General features: G+C 34.7%; 2 protein-coding genes across 4 annotated transcripts in view; one reads left to right on the plus strand and one right to left on the minus strand.

Annotated features, from left to right (window-relative positions):
- Positions 1 to 3,588: 3,588 nt before the first annotated feature.
- Positions 3,589 to 4,845, plus strand: LOC130895312 (uncharacterized). The gene has a single exon (XM_057802538.1). The coding sequence runs from the start codon at positions 3,589 to 3,591 to the stop codon at positions 4,843 to 4,845; it is 1,257 nt and encodes a 418-aa protein (XP_057658521.1).
- A 6,760-nt stretch (positions 4,846 to 11,605) lies between these two features.
- The window catches only part of LOC130895225 (venom serine protease Bi-VSP-like), a 32,172-nt gene continuing 20,377 nt past the window's right edge, over positions 11,606 to 23,400 (minus strand). For 2 of the 3 annotated variants that reach the window (XM_057802419.1, XM_057802418.1), the window contains 2 exons: positions 21,039 to 21,287; positions 14,710 to 15,769 (listed from right to left, as the gene is read on the minus strand). In XM_057802419.1, coding sequence (XP_057658402.1) covers positions 15,561 to 15,769; positions 21,039 to 21,287 — 458 coding nt within the window. In that variant the 3' untranslated portion in view covers positions 14,710 to 15,560. Of the gene's footprint in view, positions 15,770 to 21,038; positions 21,288 to 23,400 lie in introns of all 3 variants that reach the window. The other variant, XM_057802420.1, reaches the window with a different exon arrangement.

Here is a 23,400-nt window from a genome sequence, read left to right on the forward strand (position 1 = left end):
CCATAATTTTTATCAATTTTATCATCTTTTTGGAAGTAATCTTCAATGAACTGATGACTGATGGCTGGATATTGATCCAAATAGTCTGCGATAGCTTCCTGGGAAATTTCGGGGCGCATCTCTTCTGGAGATTCAGAACGTGTAATATTTCCGAATTCATCGGTTTCGGCCACCGGTTCCGTTTCGAGAAAAGGTGTAAACACATCATCAGGTGGTTCTTCCTTCTTCTTTATTTCCTCTTTTGGATTTAAATTTGTAATCGTTTTTTGTAATGTCTTTGAGGATTGCACAATTTCTTCAAGCGGTTTAGATATCGGCTTGAATAGTTTATTAATAGACTCATCTTGCTCTGATTTACCTAATTTCAACGACAAGTATTTTTTGCGAATCGATCTGGCAAGTTCGGACACTTTTTTCTTGCGCAATGCATTAGCAACCTTATCGTCAGACATTTTGGTATGGACTAAAGATGCAGCTTACAATTTTATATATTTATCGAATCCTTTGCGATACCTACCACCATTAAGGGTAAAATCCTTCATAATTACCAAAGTACCATAGCGATCACACCAACACTTTGAACACACATTTTTGAATGTGTCAAACGTCATGTCTGGAGATACGTGTTCGTCGAATATATGTTTCAAGTTCACCTCATCCTGCTTGAATAACACAATAACATTACAATTGTCGCGAATAAGCTGTTTCGGTATTTTTGAGTATGTTTGACAAAGATATGCAGCATCAATATCTTTATGTCTACACATGGAGTAGTATTCACGAATTTTCTGCTGACCGTCACAGGCTACGTCATCGAATAAAAAGATGGAATTTGGTCGAGCTTTCTCTGGACTAATTATTTCTTCATTGTCTTTAAATGGGAAATACCCAACACCCTTGACTTGCGCTATAACTTCTTGTAGCAATTGATACTTTGGTTGAAATAACGATTTTGAATAGACATAAACATTTTTGAATTTCGCGTCATTTGGATTGAATAGGAGCGCCAGCACAGCGTTCGTCTTACCACACCCACTGGGGCCACATATAATGGCACGGAAAGAATTTGGCAACAATTTACCATGTTTGCCAACAGTTGGTGTTGAGGTGAAATCCAGATTTTCAATGGGTATAGTCTGCTCTTGTTGAATTATTTTCATTGTGTGTGTCGTTTTTCGTAGTACTACTCTTTAAATATAGGTGTCACCAATTAAGCGTGTCAGTCTTAATGTTGGTGTTTGAAGGAGAGGGTATTTTGAATTCTCTCATCAATAAACTACCTATTGAACTTCACTTACCTAGCTATCAGTACTGTGGACGTAAGTAAACCACCGCTAAGACTATTTTTTCCGAAAAAATTGATTGTTTTTTTTTTAGCTGGTACAAAATTGGAAAAACGTCTTGATCGTGGAGATCCGGGCATCAACCCCTTGGACGCTGCTTGTAAACAACACGATATTTCTTACTGGAAGAATAAGTCTCTCGAAGAACGACACAAAGCCGATCAGATACTTGAAGATAAAGCTTTTGCACGCGTCAAATCAAAAGACGCTTCAATGGGAGAGAAAGCTGCTGCATTACTTGTAACAGGCGGAATGAAGGTGAAAAGAAAGCTGGGAATGGGTTGTCGTCGCAAACGTCGTTCCTTGCATCGAGATGTTATTCTGAAAGTGGGAAAGTCATTGAAGAGAGGAACATCTTTGAAAGACACCGCAACGTTTGCCTTACGAGCAGCCAAAGCACTTATTAAAGAATTTGGTGGCAAAAAAGCAGTCGAGGTTCCTCGAGTAATACCTGTAGCGAAATCCGGAGGTTTCCTACCACTTATTCCTTTGTTTGCCGGTCTTTCGGCACTTGGAGCTTTGTCAGGTGGTGCTGCTGGGATTGCAAAAACCGTCATTGATGCTAAGCATGCGCAAAAGAAATTGGAGGAAGATGTACGTCATAATAAGGCTATGGAACGTGTAGGATCTGGCCTATACTTGAAAAAGTATTCAAAAGGTGGATTTGGATTGTATTTAAAAAAACAAAAAAAAACTAATAAAGCTACCCAATCACGCACTATCTGACTTTGACATTGCGCATTATGCAAAATTACTTAAAATACCACATTTTCGAGGAGTTTTCATGCGAGACACCCTCCCCAAAGACGGCCCTCGAAGACAAGAATGCGCAGTGGTTAATTTAGATGTCTCTAAGAATAGTGGGAGTCATTGGGTGGCTTACAGAAAGATAAACAACGATGTAGAGTATTTTGATTCATTTGGTAATTTGAAGCCGCCGAAAGAAGTTGTTGAATATCTGGGGGGAAAGAGTGCGAGAATTTTCTACAACAATACCCAATATCAAAACTACAATCAAATAAATTGCGGACATTTGTGTTTGAAATTTCTACAGCAACAATGACGAGCGTAGAACATATCTACCATGGAAAAACATTGAATAGTTTTACTGCCGAAGAACTAAAGCACTTTCCCATTGAACATCTAATAGAGTGTGTAAGACCTTGGGAATTGTTGGATATGTGGCATAAACTTCCCAATGAATATCGAGGAAATTTTGAACTACAAATACGACTACCTTGTTTCATCCATTACAACCGGCCTGATTGGACAACACATTGTGATGGTCCTCCGAGTTCTCAAGCCACTTGTTTTATTTGTAACAATAAATAGAATAAACAAGTAGTATTATTTAAATTCAAAACATCACCCGAATTCCATTAGTCACCATGTCACAGTTGCTGAGAGTAAACAGCATCAATCATGAATTTACCTTTCAACCTACTACGCCTATTGTGCTCGATCCGAATAATGATTACGAAATAGCTTTGCGATCTTTTCATTCTTATCACAGTATACCAAACATTGAAAATTGTAAGTTTTACTACTACGATACCAAGGGCAAGCTTCAAAGTTTTGATTTTCCCACAGGATGTTACGAAATTGCCGATCTTGAAGCGTTTATACGAGATAAATTGGGTGTGGACAATTCAACTAGACCAGAGGGTATATTTTCACTAAAACCCAATCACAATACGTTGAAATGTGAAATTTCCAGTAAATACAAAATTTCATTCAAAGAAGATAATAGTCTTGGGAGAATTTTGGGTTTTTCACCGAAAATACTCGACGCAAACAAAATACACTCGTCAGATCTCCCCGTCAAAATCATTAAAGTATCTAGTATTCGCTTCGATTGTAACATTACCACTGGAGCCTTCGATGCAAACAGACCTGCTCATACTATATACGAATTCGTCATACAAGTGGATCCAGGATATTCCATAGACGAAATTCCTCATAATTTGCTCTATTTACCTGTTATACCACAACGTGAAATAACCAATATCACCGTCATCGCTTTAGACCAAGACGGTCAGCCTGTAAACTTTCGTGGAGAACTAAGTACGTTGGTGTTGGAGCTTAGAGCGCGCGAAGCAAATGGGACTAATAATAAATCATAAAAGACAGTCTACAGAGCATTCAACTTCATTAGATAAGCTACCATCAAAGCTGAAGCAACTCACGTTCGCAAACAAATTGGTTCTGCAATCGTTGGGTTTTAAATTGAAAAAAAATGACAACAATGTATGGAAAACGTCAACGCCAAAACGACAACATGCCTCCAATGTTTGATATCTACCGTAAGCCGATGTTTGATGATTCAATTCGAAAGGCTGAATACAGAACCTATGCTCCATTTATAAAGTCATTCAATTGCAGTGACATTGTGGAGTTTAGCATTAATCAGGTTGATTCGTTCTTTGCAATGAGCGAAACTTTGTTGTGCATTAAAGGTTCGCTTGAAATACACGGAGCTGGTGACGTAAAATTAGCAAATAATGTTGGAGCCTTTCTATTCGATTCATGTACGTACAGTGAAAGTGCCAGGGAAATGGAAACAGTTCGGGACCCTGGAATAGTGAGTGCCGTACGTGCTATGACTTGTTATAACCAAGAAGATTCCAATCATATGGCTATAGCCGGCTGGAATTACCCGAAAGATCCTATTCTGAATGTTAGCGACAAGTCCTTCAACCTTCAAATACCTCTCAAACATATTTTCAGCATTTTCAACGATTATTCAATGATTACATGTGGGCGTCAAACAATACGACTAGTTCGGGCACGAAATGATAATGATTGCTTATATATTACTGAAAAGAATGCCTCTGGAACACTCTCCACTACAACAGCTAAAATAAACATTACAAGCGTTGAGCTAAAAGTTAAATATATCTTTCCTAATGACGACATAAAATTAAATCTCATGAAATCCATTCAAAAAGATCAACCTATAGTTATTCCATTTAGGAAGTGGGAGTTACACGAATTACCCTCAATTACCAAAGGAGCAAGACATGAAGTTTGGGCTGTCAAGACATCCACTTCAGTTGAAAGACCTCGTTTTGTTATTGTTTTCTTTCAAACCGGCAAACGTAACTTGAGTACAGCTGACCCGACTTTATTTGACAATGCCGACGTACAAAGTATAAGACTGTCACTTAATGGGGATTATTGGCCCAATGAAAGAATGCAATTGGATTTCGCTAAAAATGATTACAATGAAGCCTATTTTAACTATACTGAATTCTATCCCAACTACGCCAACTCCACACAGAAGCGCCCCCTGCTGGATTATTCTTCTTTCAAGAAACGAGCATTGTTTGTTATCGATTGTTCAAAACAGGAGGAAAGCATGAAGGCATCCACAGTCGATGTGAAACTTGACATTGAAGCAAACATAGGTTTTCCCGAAAATATCAAAGTCTATTGCATCATAATTCACGATTGTGTAATGGAATACTTCCCCCTCACCGAAATTGTTAAAAGCTTGAACTAGATGTTGTGTGAGTTAGTGTTCGAGCAGACCGCAACATGAGAGTAGCTTTTGTAGACATTCAAGGTTTTGTCGTAGACGGTCTTTTCGTTGCCAAAGAGCTCACCATAGAAATTGGCTTCAAAAGTTCACATTACATATTTTTACCACCGCAACCGTTTTCTACATTAAGTAACGAGGACAAAAAGACCACATCATACTTGGAAAGAAATGTGCACGGCATTCGATACTCTTCAGGAGATGTAGAATATTCTAAAGTAAATGAAATATTAGAAAGCAAGTTATTGTATTCCGCAGACTACATTTACGTTCGAGGACAACAAAAAGTCGAGTTTCTGCAAAAGAAATGTCACATTTTCGGTATTTTTCCACATATTATTGACATTTGCAAATTTGATGGTACACCCTGTGAAACTGGAAACTTTGCTCAAGATCCAAACCCCTGTCACGCATCTGGACTATTTTCATGTACTGAAAGAAATGTACAACGTCTCCGTCACTGGTTTTTAAATACTGTATTACCATTATAAATAAAGTTTTTTTTAAAATATGGGTTTTAATGAAACACTCTGTATATTCATCAACTTTTATATTACATGAAGATTGGAATTTTCGTTTTACAATTTTCAAAATAATTTTTAAAATTAAAACAAATACAGCCACTAATATTACACATGACATAGCAAAAACAGAATTAATTTCATTTTTTATATCCCCTTCTGTTCTGTTGAACATGGTGTAGGTTGAATACGTCTTAACGGATAAGTAGTTTGCGGCAGTCTACGGGCCAACTGATGGACCTCTTCAGGCACCCCCCAGTGAAGACTGCTCCACGTCACTTTCTTATCAGATAAACTAAGATTCTGCATTTGTTTCATAACCTCACTTTTATCTCCATAGAAAGCAATATCTTTCTTTAATTCACCAATGCTATTAATAAACTCTTCAATTCGACGTCTGTACTCTTCTGAAGACATATTACGAAAGAGAACATTCTCATACGTAGACACGTTTGATGATCGTTTGACGCAGCACTTGACGTTTGACTTAACGACGTGACGTTTGACGTAACGACGTGACGTTTGACGTAACGATGTGACGTTTGACGCAACGACAAGAGAGATACATTTCATGAATATTGTTTTACTGCTATTACATAAAGATATATTGGAAACTAACAAAAAAAACACAAGAATTTTAAAAATAATTTTATTATAAGAAAACATAAGACAATATTCTACATTTATGAGAGAGAGAGAGAGAGAGAGATACATTCCATGAATATTGTTTTTACTGCATAGCGGCCTCAAAAGTATCAATGTCACTGTCTATATCAGAATCATCAAAACGATTATTTCTAGGCATCTCATGTAAATTATTAATACAGGACTCATGTGATTTTATCATGAATAAGACTTTGTTAAAACAACTCTGACACCAATAGGACATTTCTTGATATACACATTCAACAATTTCGTCACCATCAAATACTTCATGACAGTGATCATAATTAACAAAAATGTTCTTTTTTAAATATTTATGGACAGTTCTAAATACAAAATAACATGATTTACAAACATTTATACGATATTGTGGAAGCCAATATCCACTAGACCATACGCAGTAAGTAGATTCTTCAAACATATCTCCCCAATTTGTTTTACTTAATATAGTGTTTCTTAAATATAACGGTATTTCTTTATTATAGTCAATATATTCTATTCCAATGGATGAAGAATTTGGATTACTCTCAGCCTCTTTTATCATCGCATTCCATTTGTAAACAGGAAATTTTTTCACAATTTTTTCGGTCAATTTCCGAGGAAGAGGGGATTGCTCTGCGAAATCGGCTGCTGACTTTATCGTTTCACAAATTTTTATGATGCATAATTCCTTTAATGTTGAGGAGTTCATTATCTACAAGAGAGTAAGTCTGGAATACTATAATGACCCCACGGCAGCGTATCATAACTATTGGTAATCAAATATCTTTTATCGTCATGAGGACTTAGCGCAATTTTTGTCTGTTCTATGCTATATACGTTATGAGCATATGACCTAATACAGCGTTGAGTAATATTTTTTTCTTTGAAATCATTTAAACAGTTTACATAATCTTCAAAATTTATTTTGTTTTTTACTACATTATATCGAACTCCTTTTGCCTTTTTTACTATTGCACCTGATTGAACTTTAAAAGAATACATTTTAGACCTCAAGCCTGCAAAATGAGTCATAATTTGGCCTTTGTTTTCATCTTTCATAACTCCCAGAACTTTTTTATTTACCTGTGGAATATTATAGTTATTATTGATGGGGTAATCTGAAGTATCGAATTTTGTTAAATCAGCTTTTAGCACCTCCTCATATGCATCATCACAGATGAGCTCATACACAAAACTGTCTGTGTCCATGTACATTAATTTACATCTATCAATACCCAATTTCGGAATCATGTAATCATAATGGAATTGATACATACATAGCTTCGACAAATCCAAAACTGTCATACCAACATAAAGAGGCTTATTGAAAACCAATTCTGATTTAGTGAGTTCTACTGCAATTAGGTTTTCATTAAAAACTGTTCGACTATGAAACCTAACACTAGATATCAAATTTTTGGCGCCGTATCGGCCATTCCAGGTTTTAACAAGTTTTACAATTCGGTGCTTCCGTATATTTTCCATCGTCTTTCCAAACACAGCATTATTTGCCAATTTATATAAATTTTTCTCAAAGTCATTGGTAGCTGCAGCCCTCAAACGAGTATTTAGTTCGATATAGGGCCACAGCCATGCAGATTGATTGAATTTCAGAATTTTATGTATCTTTTTAATTTTCAAACCGTTGGCTAACATTTGTTTTAAATTACGATAGTGAACTGTGTATTCTTTTTTACAATAAAGCGTTGTCATTAATTTGGAATAATTTGAGCCTGTAGGCTTGCGGTGTTCGGGAGCAAATGGAAAATCTCTGTGAAGATCATGTAATTCATGTGGATACTCCAAGTCTACTTGTAATATATATCCTACGGAAGAATTATCTGCCACAGACATAACATCAAAATTTTCATTATCTAACCATTCAAATCCTCCGTATGGTAATGGTTCACACATAGCCCACCCGTATAAATTATTGACGTCCAGGTAGAGTAAGTACTTTGAGGGTTTTGTAGAATCATATTCAGGCATGTACTTATTGTTAGCATTCGATAATCTACTGCTACAAACCGAAATTCCCCCTCGAATTGCTTTCTCGATAAACATGATCATGTCTACGTCATGCAATAACTCTAATTTACATCCTACATATTTCAACATACAGTCCCAAGTATATCCAGGCATTGTATAGTACCATGCAGGGTCTAAACCATAAGTAATTGAACATTTTCTTCGAAATTGTTCGAAAACATCTGATAAAAGTAAAACATCGGTCTTTAAGTACAGATCAGAATACTGACCCAAATTTTCAATATCAAATGATTTCCACACTGCATGAGCATGAGAATACTTCTCAATACTGATGTTTTTATCCTCCAATTTATTATAAAATGCCTCTATTGGTGGTAGTTCACAAATATTTAATTTTTCCCAACTATCTATAAAATCGTAACAGAAAACCCCTTTTTTGGCTATTAATTTAAATTGTTCGACACTTAAATTACTAAATTCTCTTTTGGAAATTTTTAAATCATTATCATTCAATGTAGCAGCCAATTCTTCCAAGGAAGCACCCAAAAACCTCAGTGAATCTATGAATCGAAATTTTATATTTGTATCTGAATCGTTAAGTGTAAATGAAATGTATTTTTCTTTATTTATGGGGAGTAAACTGATGTTTCCTCTTATACTTAATTCCGAAATGATGAAATGGCTATCGTAGTTACTTAAGTTATGGAAAACTGTAGGTACAACAAACAGTTTTTTGAAATTTAAATTGCATGCTTGATGTGCAAAATTTCTAAACTTCCCCGTAAAATGATCGTGACCTCTAACAATGATATCTGTAGAGGAAAAACCCTTTTCACATATGTGACACATTGTTGCCACACGTAAATCTGGTTTTTCTTCAATAGGTGTAATAGTTTTAATTTCTGATTTAATACTTTCAGCTAAATTCGATAATTCATTTGCAAACCAATCCATGCAATCTCTACCTCTGTAGCTCTTGAAAAAACTCAAGTCTTCGTTGTAGCTACATTTTACATAGATATTTATTTGTCTTATTATGAAGCTGTGTTTTATCTGTAAATTGTTCTAGCATGCACTCAAAGTCGGCATAAACTACAAAAGGCGTAGTTTGTTTATATATATAATTTCTAAAATTAACAGATTCATATTTTGGAAAAGACATTTTATAATTATTTAATTCAGAGCATAATTTCAAGTGGACATTCAATTTACTTTCACTACTGAAATAATTTATGCAGCGATTGCAAATAAATTTTTTATACGTAGTTTTACTTAACTGACTATTAATTAAACGTGACAAATCTTTGATCCAGCAGTAGTGATATGTGATTTCTGAATTGTCATTATCTATAGGAGGTGCTTCATAATCGTTTAGCTTTGGAAAATATGTATTTTGAATTAATAAAAGATTTACATGTTTCTCGTGTATTGATTTAGCAAGTCTTACTGGATATACTTTGTAAAATGGTTTTTTATTATTTATTTCAATTAAATCCAAGGCATAGACATTGACGGAAATGTTATTAGATTTTTCAAACTTTGAAATTTGATGCAGGGGCATCGGAGCTTCCAAGTCTTGTGTATTCAAGACTGTGCTATAATATGGATATGAGGAAGTGAGTTCTTTATGATTTTTGGCTGGGTACAAAGCACTAACAATTGACCAATAAAAACATGCTTGGTCAGAATTTTTAATGTTTATGCACCCTTGCTTTTTTTGAATAGGTTCTGGAAGTTTAATATAAGATGAGCCGTTTCCAATTTCAAATTTATTGATATTTACTTCTAAAGAAATAATTTTACTTAATGCAAAACCAGAGTCCCTCTCTTGAAATTCTGATAATTTAAAATTAATTTTATCTTTGACGTTCTCGAAAAACCATCGCTCTATATCGGTCGATACATCAATAATAGAATTTTTAGTCATAAAATAATGGAAACTAGAAATTTCATTTTCACCAGATTTTCTAATGAACTCTCCACAAAAACAAACATAAACTTTAACAACAGAATATTTTTTCCTAAAAATTTCCCTTATTTTATTTTTAAAAATTATTTGACAATCATTTAAAAATTGCGTTAAGTCCTTATGATATAAATTTACTATAAGTCCGGTTTTAATTCTGCTTGTAAATGCAGAAGCTACATTTTCCCATTTAACCCTATTTTTCAGTTTATTATTCAGCCCCATACCTATATTCCTATTCGAAATAAGTTGTTTAAAATGTTTGAAATGTCCTATGTATGTTTGTAATTTCCTAATTGTACCTACATGCAGTCCTCCTTTTTTAATTGCCAAATTACATACTTTAATTTGTTTTTTCAATCGATTGAACCAAATTTCCACATCTCTATCCGTTATCTTATCAAACAATATTTTTCTGACATTTTTAATGACTTGCAGTAAATTTTCAGATTTTTTTACAATATTCATGGTACTCACCTCTCTCTCTCTCTCTCTCTCTCTCTCTCTCTCTCTCTCTCTCTCTCTCTCTCTCTCTCTCTCTCTCTCTCTCTCTGTGTCTTAGGCACGTCTATAGTTCCTCAATTTCAAATGACGCTAGCCGTTGATTTTTTCCAACATCCACTAATCCCTTGAATATAATTCCGTATTTTTCCTTTTCAAATTCTTCAATGACTGGTTTGTAGACACTTGTGACTCTTTGCGGTAAAAACACTACTTCTGTATCTAAATCCAATAAAACTGATTCTCCGAATTTGGAATTGACTATTTTTGCCTTCTTTATAGCCCTCAGAGTATTCAAAGGTAGATCTTGTATTTTTGTTATTGGTTTTCTCTCTGTAATTAGAGACGTTGCGTTAATTTTTTTTAAATCCATCTGAAAAGAGAGAGAGAGAGCGCGTAACCCACAAGAAAAAAAAAAAAAATACTTACATTTTTTTTGTTAAGGCACAATTTTTTAACAGATACTAGTATTTGTTCTTCAGAGCTGGTTTTTCTCTTGCTGGCAGTGGAAGAGACCGACTCCAATACAATGCAAAATCTTATTTATACTCATGTCACTATCTCCATACGATTGTGATAGAATGTTCTAGAAAAAATATTTTATTTGCGACAATTTTGTAATTTTGTAATTTCCTGTAAATGTGGTCCATATGGTTTCCGATTATTCTTATCAATTTCCTGCGTTATCAAAAAATTTCTTATTAATAGGTAAAAGTTATCTTAAGATTGGCGTTCTGGAATTTTCCAGAAAAAAAATTTTAATAAGAGTTTATTTCAAAATATACAACATCATTGATAAAAAGAAATTATTTTTGTTAATAAAATTTTGAGATGATTTAAAAGGTCTCCATTTGGACATGGAATATCGAACACGTTCCAATTAAAGGGTCCGGCTGCAACAAGTTTTTTGGTAAACTCATTATATTTGTAGTATGTGGTGTTTTTGAAAAAGTACATGTGTCCGTCAATGTACTGGAATGCTCCTGTAACATCTGTGGGTAGTCCAGGGAAAATATCTTTTATTTGTCCTCTATTCCGAACAGTTTTCAAGTTCTTGTCAAATTCAATATAATTACTGTTATTATAAAATAAATATATTTTCCCATGATTGCTTTGAAACATTGTGTTTATTTGAGAATTCTTAGGTATAATTAAATTATTTTCCTCAAGTATTTGTAGAGCGGGAAAATCTGCTACATAGTATTTACGGTCATTGACTGCTATTAAATTATCTGAAGAACTTTGAAAAATCTGAATTATGGGACCCACTTCTTCAGGTAAATAATCATCGAGTATTTCTGGTTGCGAGGGAATAAGTTTCGAATTCAAATCAATTTTCCATAGGGAATTTTCATTAATAATATATAAATGGTAATTTTCAAATTCACCAGCCATGGCAATGAACATATACTCCGGTATTATGTCGCATAAATTTTTATCCGGTTCATTTGGTTGATGTGCAAGTGTCTTTGTAGTCGGTGGCAGCGCTGATGTGGGTTTGAAAGGATTATTTACATATGTATTGATTGGCCCATAAAGAGCTTCAAGGGCCATTTTATCATCCTCATCCAATTTAGGAGCAATGTTGAATTGATACCATGGATACATTATTGCTGTCTCAATATCACTGTGAGCAATTCCTAAAATATGCCCAATTTCATGAATTAATACCATAAGTAGGCTAGTCTGACCTTCTGAACTTGATCCATCCAAACTTAAATCCCACTTCACATCAGCATCAATATGAAGCTCTATACAACTGTTGCCTTTTGGGAAATAAGCATGTGCTAACACCTTTCCGGGCCCATCAAATGTACTGGAGCACTCACCTCTACCTTGGCAATTTGCTCGAAAATAGTGCTTTCCCCGTACAACTGTAATAGATATATCGGGAGCATAAGGCCGTATTTTGTGTATTAATTCAAATTTAAACTTTGAACTGTTACTCCACACTTCAAAAGCCTTTTTGGTTACTTTAAGATATTTTGGAGTTGCCTGAGGGAAATACCATTTCAAATCAAATTTTGTCCATTTTGATTTAACTCTAAAAGAATGATCATCGTCGGAAGCTGCTTCACTCACATTACATCTTGGTCTATTTAGAAGTTGAATTGTATTTTCATCTAATTCTCCCGTTGCAGGGATATTATATCTTTCTTGAAAACTCAACAAGTAATCCTCAAGTTTAGTCAAATCCTTTTCATTTGCGTACCCGAACCGGTGTAAATACTTCATAGCATACTGTTGGTCGACAACGCATAGTACTGGACATAGTACTGCAGCTAATATAATGATTAACATGATCTTCACTCTTCTGCTATCCTCAAAAAACTAATTTCCAATCACATTAATAACGGAATATATAATTTTTAAAAAACCCAAAGACTTTTAACCGACCTGGTATATCAGCGCTCCCGCTCATCGCAACGAAACTTTACGCATGCGCAAAAACGAAGTCTCTCTCTCTCTCTCTTACACATTGTCTCGCTGCTCTCTCTCTCTCTAACACACGGTTTTCCCTATTTCTGTAGTCGTTATACTTTTATGTTACAAGATTAGCGAATAATAATGGTATATATAATTTTTTAAAACCCAAAGACTTTTAACCGACCTGGTATATCATCGCAACGAATCTGTCTCGATTACGTGCGTGATACCTTACATTGACAAAAATCTCTTTTTATTTATACGTTATACTTTTATGTTACAAGATTAGCGAATAATAATGGTATATATAATTTTTTAAAACCCAAAGACTTTTTTAACCGACCTGGTATATCAGCGCTCCCGCTGTTATCATCGCAACGAATATATAACTTTACGCATGCGCAAAAACGAAGTCTCTCTCTCTCTCTTACACATTGTCTCGCTGCTCTCTCTCTAACACACGGTTTTCCCTATTTCTGTAGTCGTGCATACGTTGTTCATCTACTTATTCTGCTATCAAATGCTCAATTGCAGAATAAATATCATTTGCTGTTGTAGTACCTGTCAATAGAACGCATTTTAATAGTTCTTCAGTTATATCAAAGTTACTGTTAATGCCTCGTATAAAAACAGCAAGTTGAGCCGTATCAACAGTATCAGTGCTCTCGTTAATAGCCAGTGAAAAGTTTCTAAATTCCTTAATTTTCTCATTCAATTGAAGAACCAAATTTTGAGATAAATCATTTATTCTTGAGAGCGAAATATTTTGAATTATTGACTTTTGAAATGGAAATGAAACATCGGCACCTTTCAATATACAGTCTTCAATAAAATCACCATCAGTGAAAGGTTTTGATCTTTACGCGATTTATAATGCAATAATAAAACTTGATATCAGGGCATCTTCGCTCTTTTTATTAGCTTTGGTAAACATCGATTGTTGACCTTGAAGTTTAGATTTTAAAGATGAAAATGTGTCGATTCTTATTTTTTCAGTGTAACAATCAAATTTTGACATATAACTCGTATCATAGTGTTTCTTTAAATTAAACTTCTTACAAACAGTAACTGTTCGATTACAAATCAAACACAGTGGTTTATCTTTCCATTCTATGAAAAAATATGCAATTTCCTATTTAGACTGTAAAACTTTGCACTCACTATCAACAACGTTTTTGTGACGTTATGCCAAAATGGTAACAATTATGGAACTCGACACAACAATTATGGATATCGTACGACACAAACAAATGCATAATACCTTCACAATCATTACAATTAAAACCCTTCTCCAACCGTTTCGCTTCGATTACTTGACTCAACTGACTAGCGTCGCGTCGACGCACTCGTTTTATATGGTTAAGGAAGGTACTAGTCTAGACTCGAAGCGCATGGAAGATTCTATCTTCCTCGACAAAAATAATAGGATATTTCCTCTTGCTGCTAAGAGATGGCGATACTGTCTTTCTATCTCGCTTGTCTAGACACGTGCCTTTGAAATTACTTATAAACATCCGTAGTCTTGACAGTACGAGTATTTAAAATATCTGTAGAGGAATTGAATGAAGTCTAAAAGCTCTGAAAACATGATTCCTCTTTCTATGACACATTTCCATCGCGGGCCTTATTGATACGGCCCAAGGGCCGGAAGCGGACCACGGGCCGTATCTTTGACATGACTGATCTACTTCTAACATGACAAAAACATTTAAAAATTTGTCTTCAGTTGTTGTAGGTTTTCTTCGTCATGATTTTGATAAATATTATACACCAGTTTCGTTAAACTTTTTACTAACTTACTGACACTTGTACTTTTACATACATTATTAAAGAATATTCAAATCAAATAAGTTTATTCAATCGTAGCCATCTAAATGTACAATATTTGTTGTAACTTTGGCGGAAATACTGTAAATGTAGCTGTAACTCCGAAATTATGGCATTTAGGTATAGAGAATATTACATGATACCGTCTGTGTCACAACACCCTTATACAGAAAAATCATATAAGCCGTTTCCGATATAAGTGAGGCGTTCAATACATAAAACACACTCTGTATATTAATGAATATTTCACCTACTTAATTATTATCAAAAAACCTAAAGCTTATAACAGGACAATTTTTATCTACATACCTATCTGATAAAATTTGACTAGAAATTTTACATTTCCATAAAAAAATAATCAATGAACATAAATAGGAATGAATGAAATTTGAACTATTCTCACTATGTTTTGGATTGGTAGGAAATCATTTTTGTAATAAAAATTTTAGAGAGTCAAATCTGAACTGTTGTGTATTTGTGCGTATTTTCGATTAATTGGTAATTACTAAAAAATGACTAAAACATTCTGGAAATTTAAACTATGGCAGAGATATTCAGAGCTTTAGTTTCAACTATTTAAGATGAATTTTCATAAATCGTTTAATCCTGATGATGGAAAATATGAAAATCTGTGGAAAAAGTGAATGGATCTTATACATCTTACAAAAAGTTTATTTTATATTTTTGTGATAACATCTAAAGAACCTAAAGAAGAAAGTTTAGGAACTAAGGCGTCACCTCTTTAGGTGTATTTCTTGCGCCTGGCATAAAAAATTATCGTCATAATATATATTAAAATATCGTCAAAGAGTTAAAGCATTTCTTATCCAATCTAAGTATTTCGCAATGTCCGTAAACACAACGTAGTGAGATGAATCACATCTAAATTGGTTCTGTAGCGCAACACTTATTGAAACCATTCCTCTCAATTGCCAAATTGGATTAGCAGAATCGAAATTTTTCTTTGGAAATACCATACCTCCACCAGAATCTCCATTACATACTGAGGTACCTGCAGAACATACATGAAAAGTAAAAGCTGTAAATTTTTAAATAATTTTTTTTAAAATATTGTAGACAGCATTTAATCGTTAAAAATAACAAATTTCGGATCATTTATTCAATAAATTTCAGAGATAGAAACAAAAATATAGATTACATTGACTACAGTATTTCATAAGCAAGTCAAGCAAAGAAGGAGAAGGTAGAAATTATAATAGTAACTTTGTTTTTAATTAAGTCCAATGATAATAACAAAAAAACAAGAATCGATAACAACAGCGGCGTAGCTAGATGTGGGCAAAGTGGGCTCGCCCACAGCCTAGTATTTGAAGGCGTCTCGCAAGGCCTGTTTAATGCGATGCAATTGAATTTAAAATCTCCGTTTATTTTAAAATTAAATGAAAACCTAAATAAATAAATAAATATTGGCCACACTTTTGACAAACTGGCAATACAGCTTAGCTTTACAGAACGTTTCTTTATACGCATACTTCATATAAAACAGCGAAGATTCTAACTGAATTACTAACTCTGAAAAAGCATCAAGAGATCGTAATAGTCTCCTATTACTTGGAAACGTACATGTACCGCCACCGAAACTCTATAGACTAGTGGAGTACTTTCAGAGAAAGAAGCTGCCAATACTTCTAGGATGCGATACAAACGCACACAACACCGTTGGAGGATGCAAGAACACAAACAATAAAGGTGAGCAATATTATAATTAATAATCTTTACATACACAATGTAGAAAACACAGCAACATTTGTAATAATAGTAAGAGAATAAGTTTTAGACTAAATACTTAATACCAGAGAACGCATGAAATAGCAGAATGCCGATAGTATCTTCGCTACCTCAGCAAATGACTTACATTGGAGGAGGCAAGAACCAAAGCACTGGAGTACAAATTCCAGAGTGGTGGAACGAAAACACCACCATTGAAAAGATAAGAACCGGGCAAAGACAAACCCTTCAAACCCCACGAAAGGTAGCTTTAAGCAGGTATAGCCAAGCTTGAGCCTGTTCTTAGTGAGGACGAGCAAATTTCGGTGGAGGAAATACTAATGGAAGAGATACTTTCTGGATGGTAGCGTAAGATCCAATTCCCTTTTCGGCCAGGACTAATTCTCGTCGACTATAAAACAGCGCAGTTGGCAGAATGGTTACGATTGAAGGTTTTGGGTTGCTTTTGAGGATAGAGATAGACAAACATTCCTATCTGACCATCAAGGTCAATACTTACACCATCCTCTACAGGTTTGAAAAAATGTCAGTTCACGGCCTAAAGAAAAAGGAAGACAACAAACCCGCTCCCAATGCTTCTAACGAAGACATTAAAAACTCTTAAGAAGATGCTGAACACAAACAATAAAGGTGGACAATATTATAATTAATAAGTAGGAAAGGACACAATACGTCCTAAATCCTTCAGACTAATTAGCTTAACATCGTTTTTACTCAAAACTATACTATATAAGCTGTCATAATTACATTAGGACAGAGATTCTGAAATGGAATCCACGCTGTATGAGCTTCTGGAAGGCTCCTTTGACAACACTCCACATGAGGTTGTCAAGAGAGAATTAGATGCAAGAGATGAAACACTCAAATGAATAACACCGCTAATATCCACTAGAGCAGCAGAAATGAAGGAAGGGCAAGACACCATTTTTATTACTACAAACAAAGGATGCCAACAAGAAGGAGTTGCATTCCCTCTTATGTGGAGCTTAATAGTAGACGAATTCTTCTGCGCACTGACTGACATTGTCAGACGCAAGGGGGAACTTTGATAAAACAACTGTTACATACTTCAATTATACAGAAAGGTGGTGTCGATCGGTGGGACTGAATGTTAACCCGAATAAGATCTACTCAATTACCTTCACTAGGAAGAAAAAATTCATCTCAAGGCCACCAAGCTAGACAAGCAAGCCATTGAAAACAGGAGAAAAATATTTGTGACTAGCACTAGATAGTAAACACGAAAAGGATATAACCACTAATGATGGTGGGGCTGTAACTCAAAGATTCTAAAGTGGATGTACATGGTAATAGAGGTAGTCTAAACACCATGAGAAGCAATCAAGACATATTCTCGGAACGCGTGGCTGAACAAACGTCAGTATTCAGAGACGGAATTAATAATTTAAAACTGAAAATGACAAAATCTGGGACATGCTTCACCATACGAAAAATCAACATAAATACCATCAAATAGTGTACGGATGGCTCCAAAATTGCAGACAGAACTGGCGGGTCTAAAATCAAACACTCTGAAAACCTGAGCAACCATTTTTCAAGCAATAATATCAAAAATTTATGCACTTAAAGAACGTTTCCAGTTCAATTTAGAAAGAAATATCACAACAAGGAGATCATTATCCTGTTTGGCAGCCAAGTAGCCACTAGAGTTCTAAGCTCATGAAATCCAAACTAGAGGGAAACTAAATAGCTAAAAAACTCGCTAAAGTAGGGGCAGAAAACCTTTTTGTGGTATCAGTTATAGAATAATAGAGGAGGCAGTGATAAAGGAGGTAGATGAGGGTAAAACCAGATACTGGGACAATCTATAGGGGTTGAGACAGGTCAAAAACTTCTAGAAACTATAACCATAGAAGATCTGAGGAATATATCAACCTAGACAAGAATAACCTACAAATACTAACAGCTACACCTGTGGGGGTGCTGTCATCTCAATGGACACCTGAAGATGTTAGACTTAGCTGAGAATGCAGCATGCAGATTCTGTTGTGTAGAGAGCGAAGCTACTATCCACATTCTCTCGAAATGAAAGACACTATGGAACTCCAGAGCATTTCATCTAGGAGCGTATCAAATAGAAGACCGAAGATCTCTTGCAACTTAAGTCATCCCACATTATGAACTTTCTAACAAAATTCGGCTTAGATCAGTTGTAAACACTGATTATCCCCAGTAGCACAGCAAGAAAGGGTAACATAATAGATCCTTTGAGTGTACGTTGTATCCTGATATACATAAATACATATATCTATAAAAATATTTTGTCAATAGGAAAAATATGCCATATAAAAATACAATTACTCGTAGTGTGTATGAAAGCTCCAAAATAATCGATAAACTGTACAAAAAATACATATGTAAAAGGTAAAAAATAGTAAAAACGAAGGGAATAACAAAATTGAATGAATTTAATTTTTGCGTAAAGCAGGAAATTACAGAAACTATTTGAGTAAAAAGTTAATTTCCAGCCAAATGCAAAATATATTTATGATTTAACATCGTTGATGATCAGAACACTATAATTGCTCCCAGTATCAACTCAAAATTTTAAAAATAATGATTTTCATTTGATTGAAAAGAATATTTGCATTTCCAGAAGTTAAGATTTTCTAACAAAGATAAATTCATGTCGTCAGACTTATAAGACCGCTACAACTATTTTGTTTGTTTTTAAAACTAACTCACTTACATAAGTAAAAATTGAAATCTAGAAAAATTTAGTTGGTTAACCTACAATTGATCGAATAAAAACAAAAAAAAACTATAATAAATGTTCGAAGTTGGGTCCTTGCAATTCTTCAAACTTGGAAGAGCAATCCACGGTTCTGCTTTCGTTACAATGGAATTTCATTCTATCGATCATGTAATAATAACCGGTGTTGCATATACCAAGCTTCTAAGACAACCCCCCCCCCCAAAATGAATGGCAGCACACTGACATTAACAAATTAAGTGGCTAAGTGGCTTGAAATTTTTAATTGAAAAGTATGCAATAGCTTATTTGACAGTAGCCTAGAAAAATATGTTCGATAGTATGCAGTTCAATTAGAAACGTTCGATTGTGTTTTAAGACCTTCTGTAAATATTATTAATAAATAATTACAACTTATGATAATTTTCTTCAGAATGTCTCTTTGAGGCGAACGTTTACCTTGCCATGTACAACGATCTAAAAATCTATATATCTCCTAAGCCATACATTTTATTTGTGAAAAAAAGTGAATGAGTAATTGGAAAAGTATTAATAAAACTCAACCTGAAGTCTATAGTCTAATATAACCACTCCAATTACCAACAAAAAGGGGTCATTTGTGTTTTTGGGGTTGCAACGATATTTATGAGATCATCACATGCCCAACAGCTGCACTAGAAGTGATTCTAGATCTCCCACCTCTACACATATCACCCAAAAATAACCACCTTAAAAAATGACCAAACTTGGGGTATGCCTTTGGATGAAAGAAAAAACATACTTCAGTACGAAGCTGTAGAAGTAAGTGGAATGAAACCACCATACTAGAAATGAAAAGAAATAGCATCAAATAGTACACGGACAGCAAAGAGAACTGGAATAAGAGTGTACCGGACCAGAACTAAACACTGTGAAAGCCTGGGTAACACACCAAGCATTTTTCAAGCAGAAATATATATATAATTAGAAGATGTGTCCAGTTAAATCTTGATAGGAACTATCGCAAACAGGAAATCATCATCCTGTCCGATAACCAAACAACCATAAGAGCTTTGTACTCCCATATCACCCTTCTGCGGTATCAGTTACAATAAAAAAAACATTGGGAAGGAAGATAGATAGGGATAAAACCAATTACTAGGACAACCTATTGAAAGGAGACAAGCTAAGACTCTCCCGAGAAACTATAACCAGAGAAGATCTGCTTAATGTATTAGCCTAAGTAAGAATAACTTACAAATACTATCAAAAATCCTGTCGGGGAGCTGTCGCCTCAATGCAGCGTGCAGATTCTGTTACGCAGAGGACGAAACCTCTATCAAAATTCTCTCGAAGTGTGAGACATTACGGAACTTCAGATAACTACACCTAGGAGCGTATGAAATAAAAGACGGAGATCTCTAGCAGCTACTACCATCCCACATTCTGGACTTTCTAAGAGCAGTGAGATTAATAGATTAGCTGTAAACATCGGGCTCCCCAGTAAATCAGCAAGAAAGGGGGACCTTTGGTTCTCGGTCCATAGGATACCACAATATTAACATACATACATTCATAACATACCAATTTGTCCAACTTCCTACATGCTATCTGTGATACTTGGTACCACTATAATTGTTTTGCAATTGAAAGTAAAGATAGAGTGGGTAGTCAATCAACTATATATAACTCAAGCTGGACTTATGAAATTACTGTAAAGATTTCTGGAAAATATTTTATATTATTTTCTAATAAATGTATTCATTTATGGGCTAATATATAATAAAAACTCTTAAGTGGGCAGTCTACCGATAATTCAGTTTTTAAAGTAGGTAGATACCTGATGAGTTCTGGTTAGTTGAGTTCCTTTGGTATTGATAAGATGTGATATCCCCCCCATCAATATTTTCATGAGGAGGTCGCTTACCATTATTAAAGCCCGCGCAGTAGGTATGGTCAGTAGTAAATCTTGAATAAAATTCGGCAAATGAATAAATGCAGGTATCTTGTGAAACAACAGGCATGTAAGCCTTTGCTAGTTGATCGGTTACTTTACCAGTTTGATCGAATCCCCAGCCAACGACAATTCCTAGAAAATATTACTAACATTATATTCTGAAAAAGAGAATGTAGAATTTCACCTTTTGGCTGATCAATAACTCATAATGTTTCAATATATAAATCGGTTTTGAATTACAATGCCTAATTGATTGTTTTTGAAATCAAATCTTTTTTCCACATTATCATTTGCACTGAAAAACTTTACAAAAGTGCAGGTTAGTGCAGAAAAATAAAATTTCCACAAAAAGAAAATATGTTCATGCCAATTAATCTAAATATGACATTAATCTAAATACCACATTTGTTATTTTTGCTAGAAATTTTTGCTGTAGAAAAATTGAGCTAGAGAAATTGATGTGAATAGGTACTGTGTGATCGTAAAAAATGTTAGTTGGATTGAAATTCGATATTCACGTCCGAGGTCTACAATGATAGTCATTTAGTTGAAGTTATGGCCGGTATACACGGCAACGATAAAACAAACTGTACAGTTCATTTGCTCAGTTTCATCAAGTGTTTGTACAAAAAAGGGCGCAAGTTTTATGGTTGGTGCAAGCAATCGGAGCGAGGCTCAAAATTTATTCGATAAATCGTTGTAGATCACGTTTGCACAGTTTTATCGTAGTGTGAGTAGGGAAGTCGATCCAATCATTAAGTTCGTTCGCAAGGCTTGGTGTAGGCGGATGCGTTCGCGCACGTTTAAACTTCTCGCTTGAATATTGCTGCGGAATCCGTGAGTTATTGGAAGAGTTTATCCAGTGCTATAAAAATAAAGTTTGCTTGTGGAATAAGAAAAGTAAATATTATCACGACAGCAAAAAAAAAGCTGCGTACGATAGGCTAATTATTAAATCCAATCCTATTGATCCTAATGCCAATAACCTGCGGACTTACAAGAAAAAACTCAACAAAGCCAAAAAGTTCTTAAAATCGGAGCTGGAATCGATGAAGTCTATATTTCTTGTTTGAGGTACTTCGGCTTGATGAATTTTTTATATGATGAAGAATTATACCAAGGCAGTCTATATCAAATATGAAAAATTTCAACTCGTTTAATAAATTTATGTAAGAGTATGATTTTCTTTTAAGAAGCCAATCCTTACACCACACACTACATGATTTTCTTTTCTTTTTGCACAAAGCAAGCCAGGCTAGCCCAAGCCTGTATCGTCTTGCATCACGAATTGTTCTTCAGAGCTCTGCCGAGAACTGACGATCGACGCAGGTACCGTTCTATAAACTATTCAAATGAACTGTCTCCCATCATGCTCTCAGTATACTGGCCTTGGTAACGTCTCTCAAATTCCCCTATGTCTTGATGGAATCGTTCCCATTGTTCTTCCGAATAAGCTCCTATATTCTCGTCATACTTTTCAACTCTATGATTTTTAAGAAAACCATGAACTACTGCCTTAAAACTGATCCAGGGCTTTTTTCTCTTTATTGCTGAGTAACTCTACAAAATATCACAATTCATAATATTTTTCATGTGAGGGCCAACAAAGATTCCAGCTTTAATTTTCGCCCCTTAGAGCTTTGAAAAAGAACTTTTCAAATATTTGAAAGCTTTAGACTCGTGATTAAGAGCCTTTACAAATTATTTAATAAGACTCAATTTAATATGCAATATAGTTTTGAGATCGACAATTGCTTACCGTTTAACATTGTAGCTTTGAGCTAATTACGTGCAGACCAAGGTTTTTTCCTTACTGAGGAAACAAGAAAATTCTTCATGACATTTTCTTTGACGGAATTAAATTCCATTGTTTTAACCGTGATGCTAGTAACTCGGCTTTACTTTTTGGAAGTCTCTTATTAAGTCATTGAGATATTGATGAGGTATCGTATTTTTGACTCAAAACCAATTCAGAATGTACGGATACAGATGAACTTCGTGGTTGCGGGCTGCCTTGAGAGAGTTGTTTTTTCAACAATGGCCGTACAGAATTTTCTTATGTATGTGGTATTGGAGCAGATGTGGATGTAGATTAAAGTAAGCTTGATATGCCTCACAAATCTTTGAAATTGTACTTAAATCATACTTTTCTTTCTCACTTTAATAAATTGGCCGCAAATATAACAAAATGAGTCAGCATCTAATTTACAATTTGTAGCCATTTTGCACAGATTGATACAGTGAA

The sequence above is a fragment of the Diorhabda carinulata genome, chromosome 6, assembly GCF_026250575.1.
Source record: "Diorhabda carinulata isolate Delta chromosome 6, icDioCari1.1, whole genome shotgun sequence".
In the NCBI taxonomy this organism is placed as follows: Eukaryota; Metazoa; Arthropoda; class Insecta; order Coleoptera; family Chrysomelidae; genus Diorhabda; species Diorhabda carinulata.

What these genes read in the sequence shown, in the direction of transcription:
- LOC130895312 (XM_057802538.1), top strand. Translation starts at nt 3,589, where the DNA reads ATGTATGGAAAACGTCAACGCCAAAACGACAACATGCCTCCAATGTTT.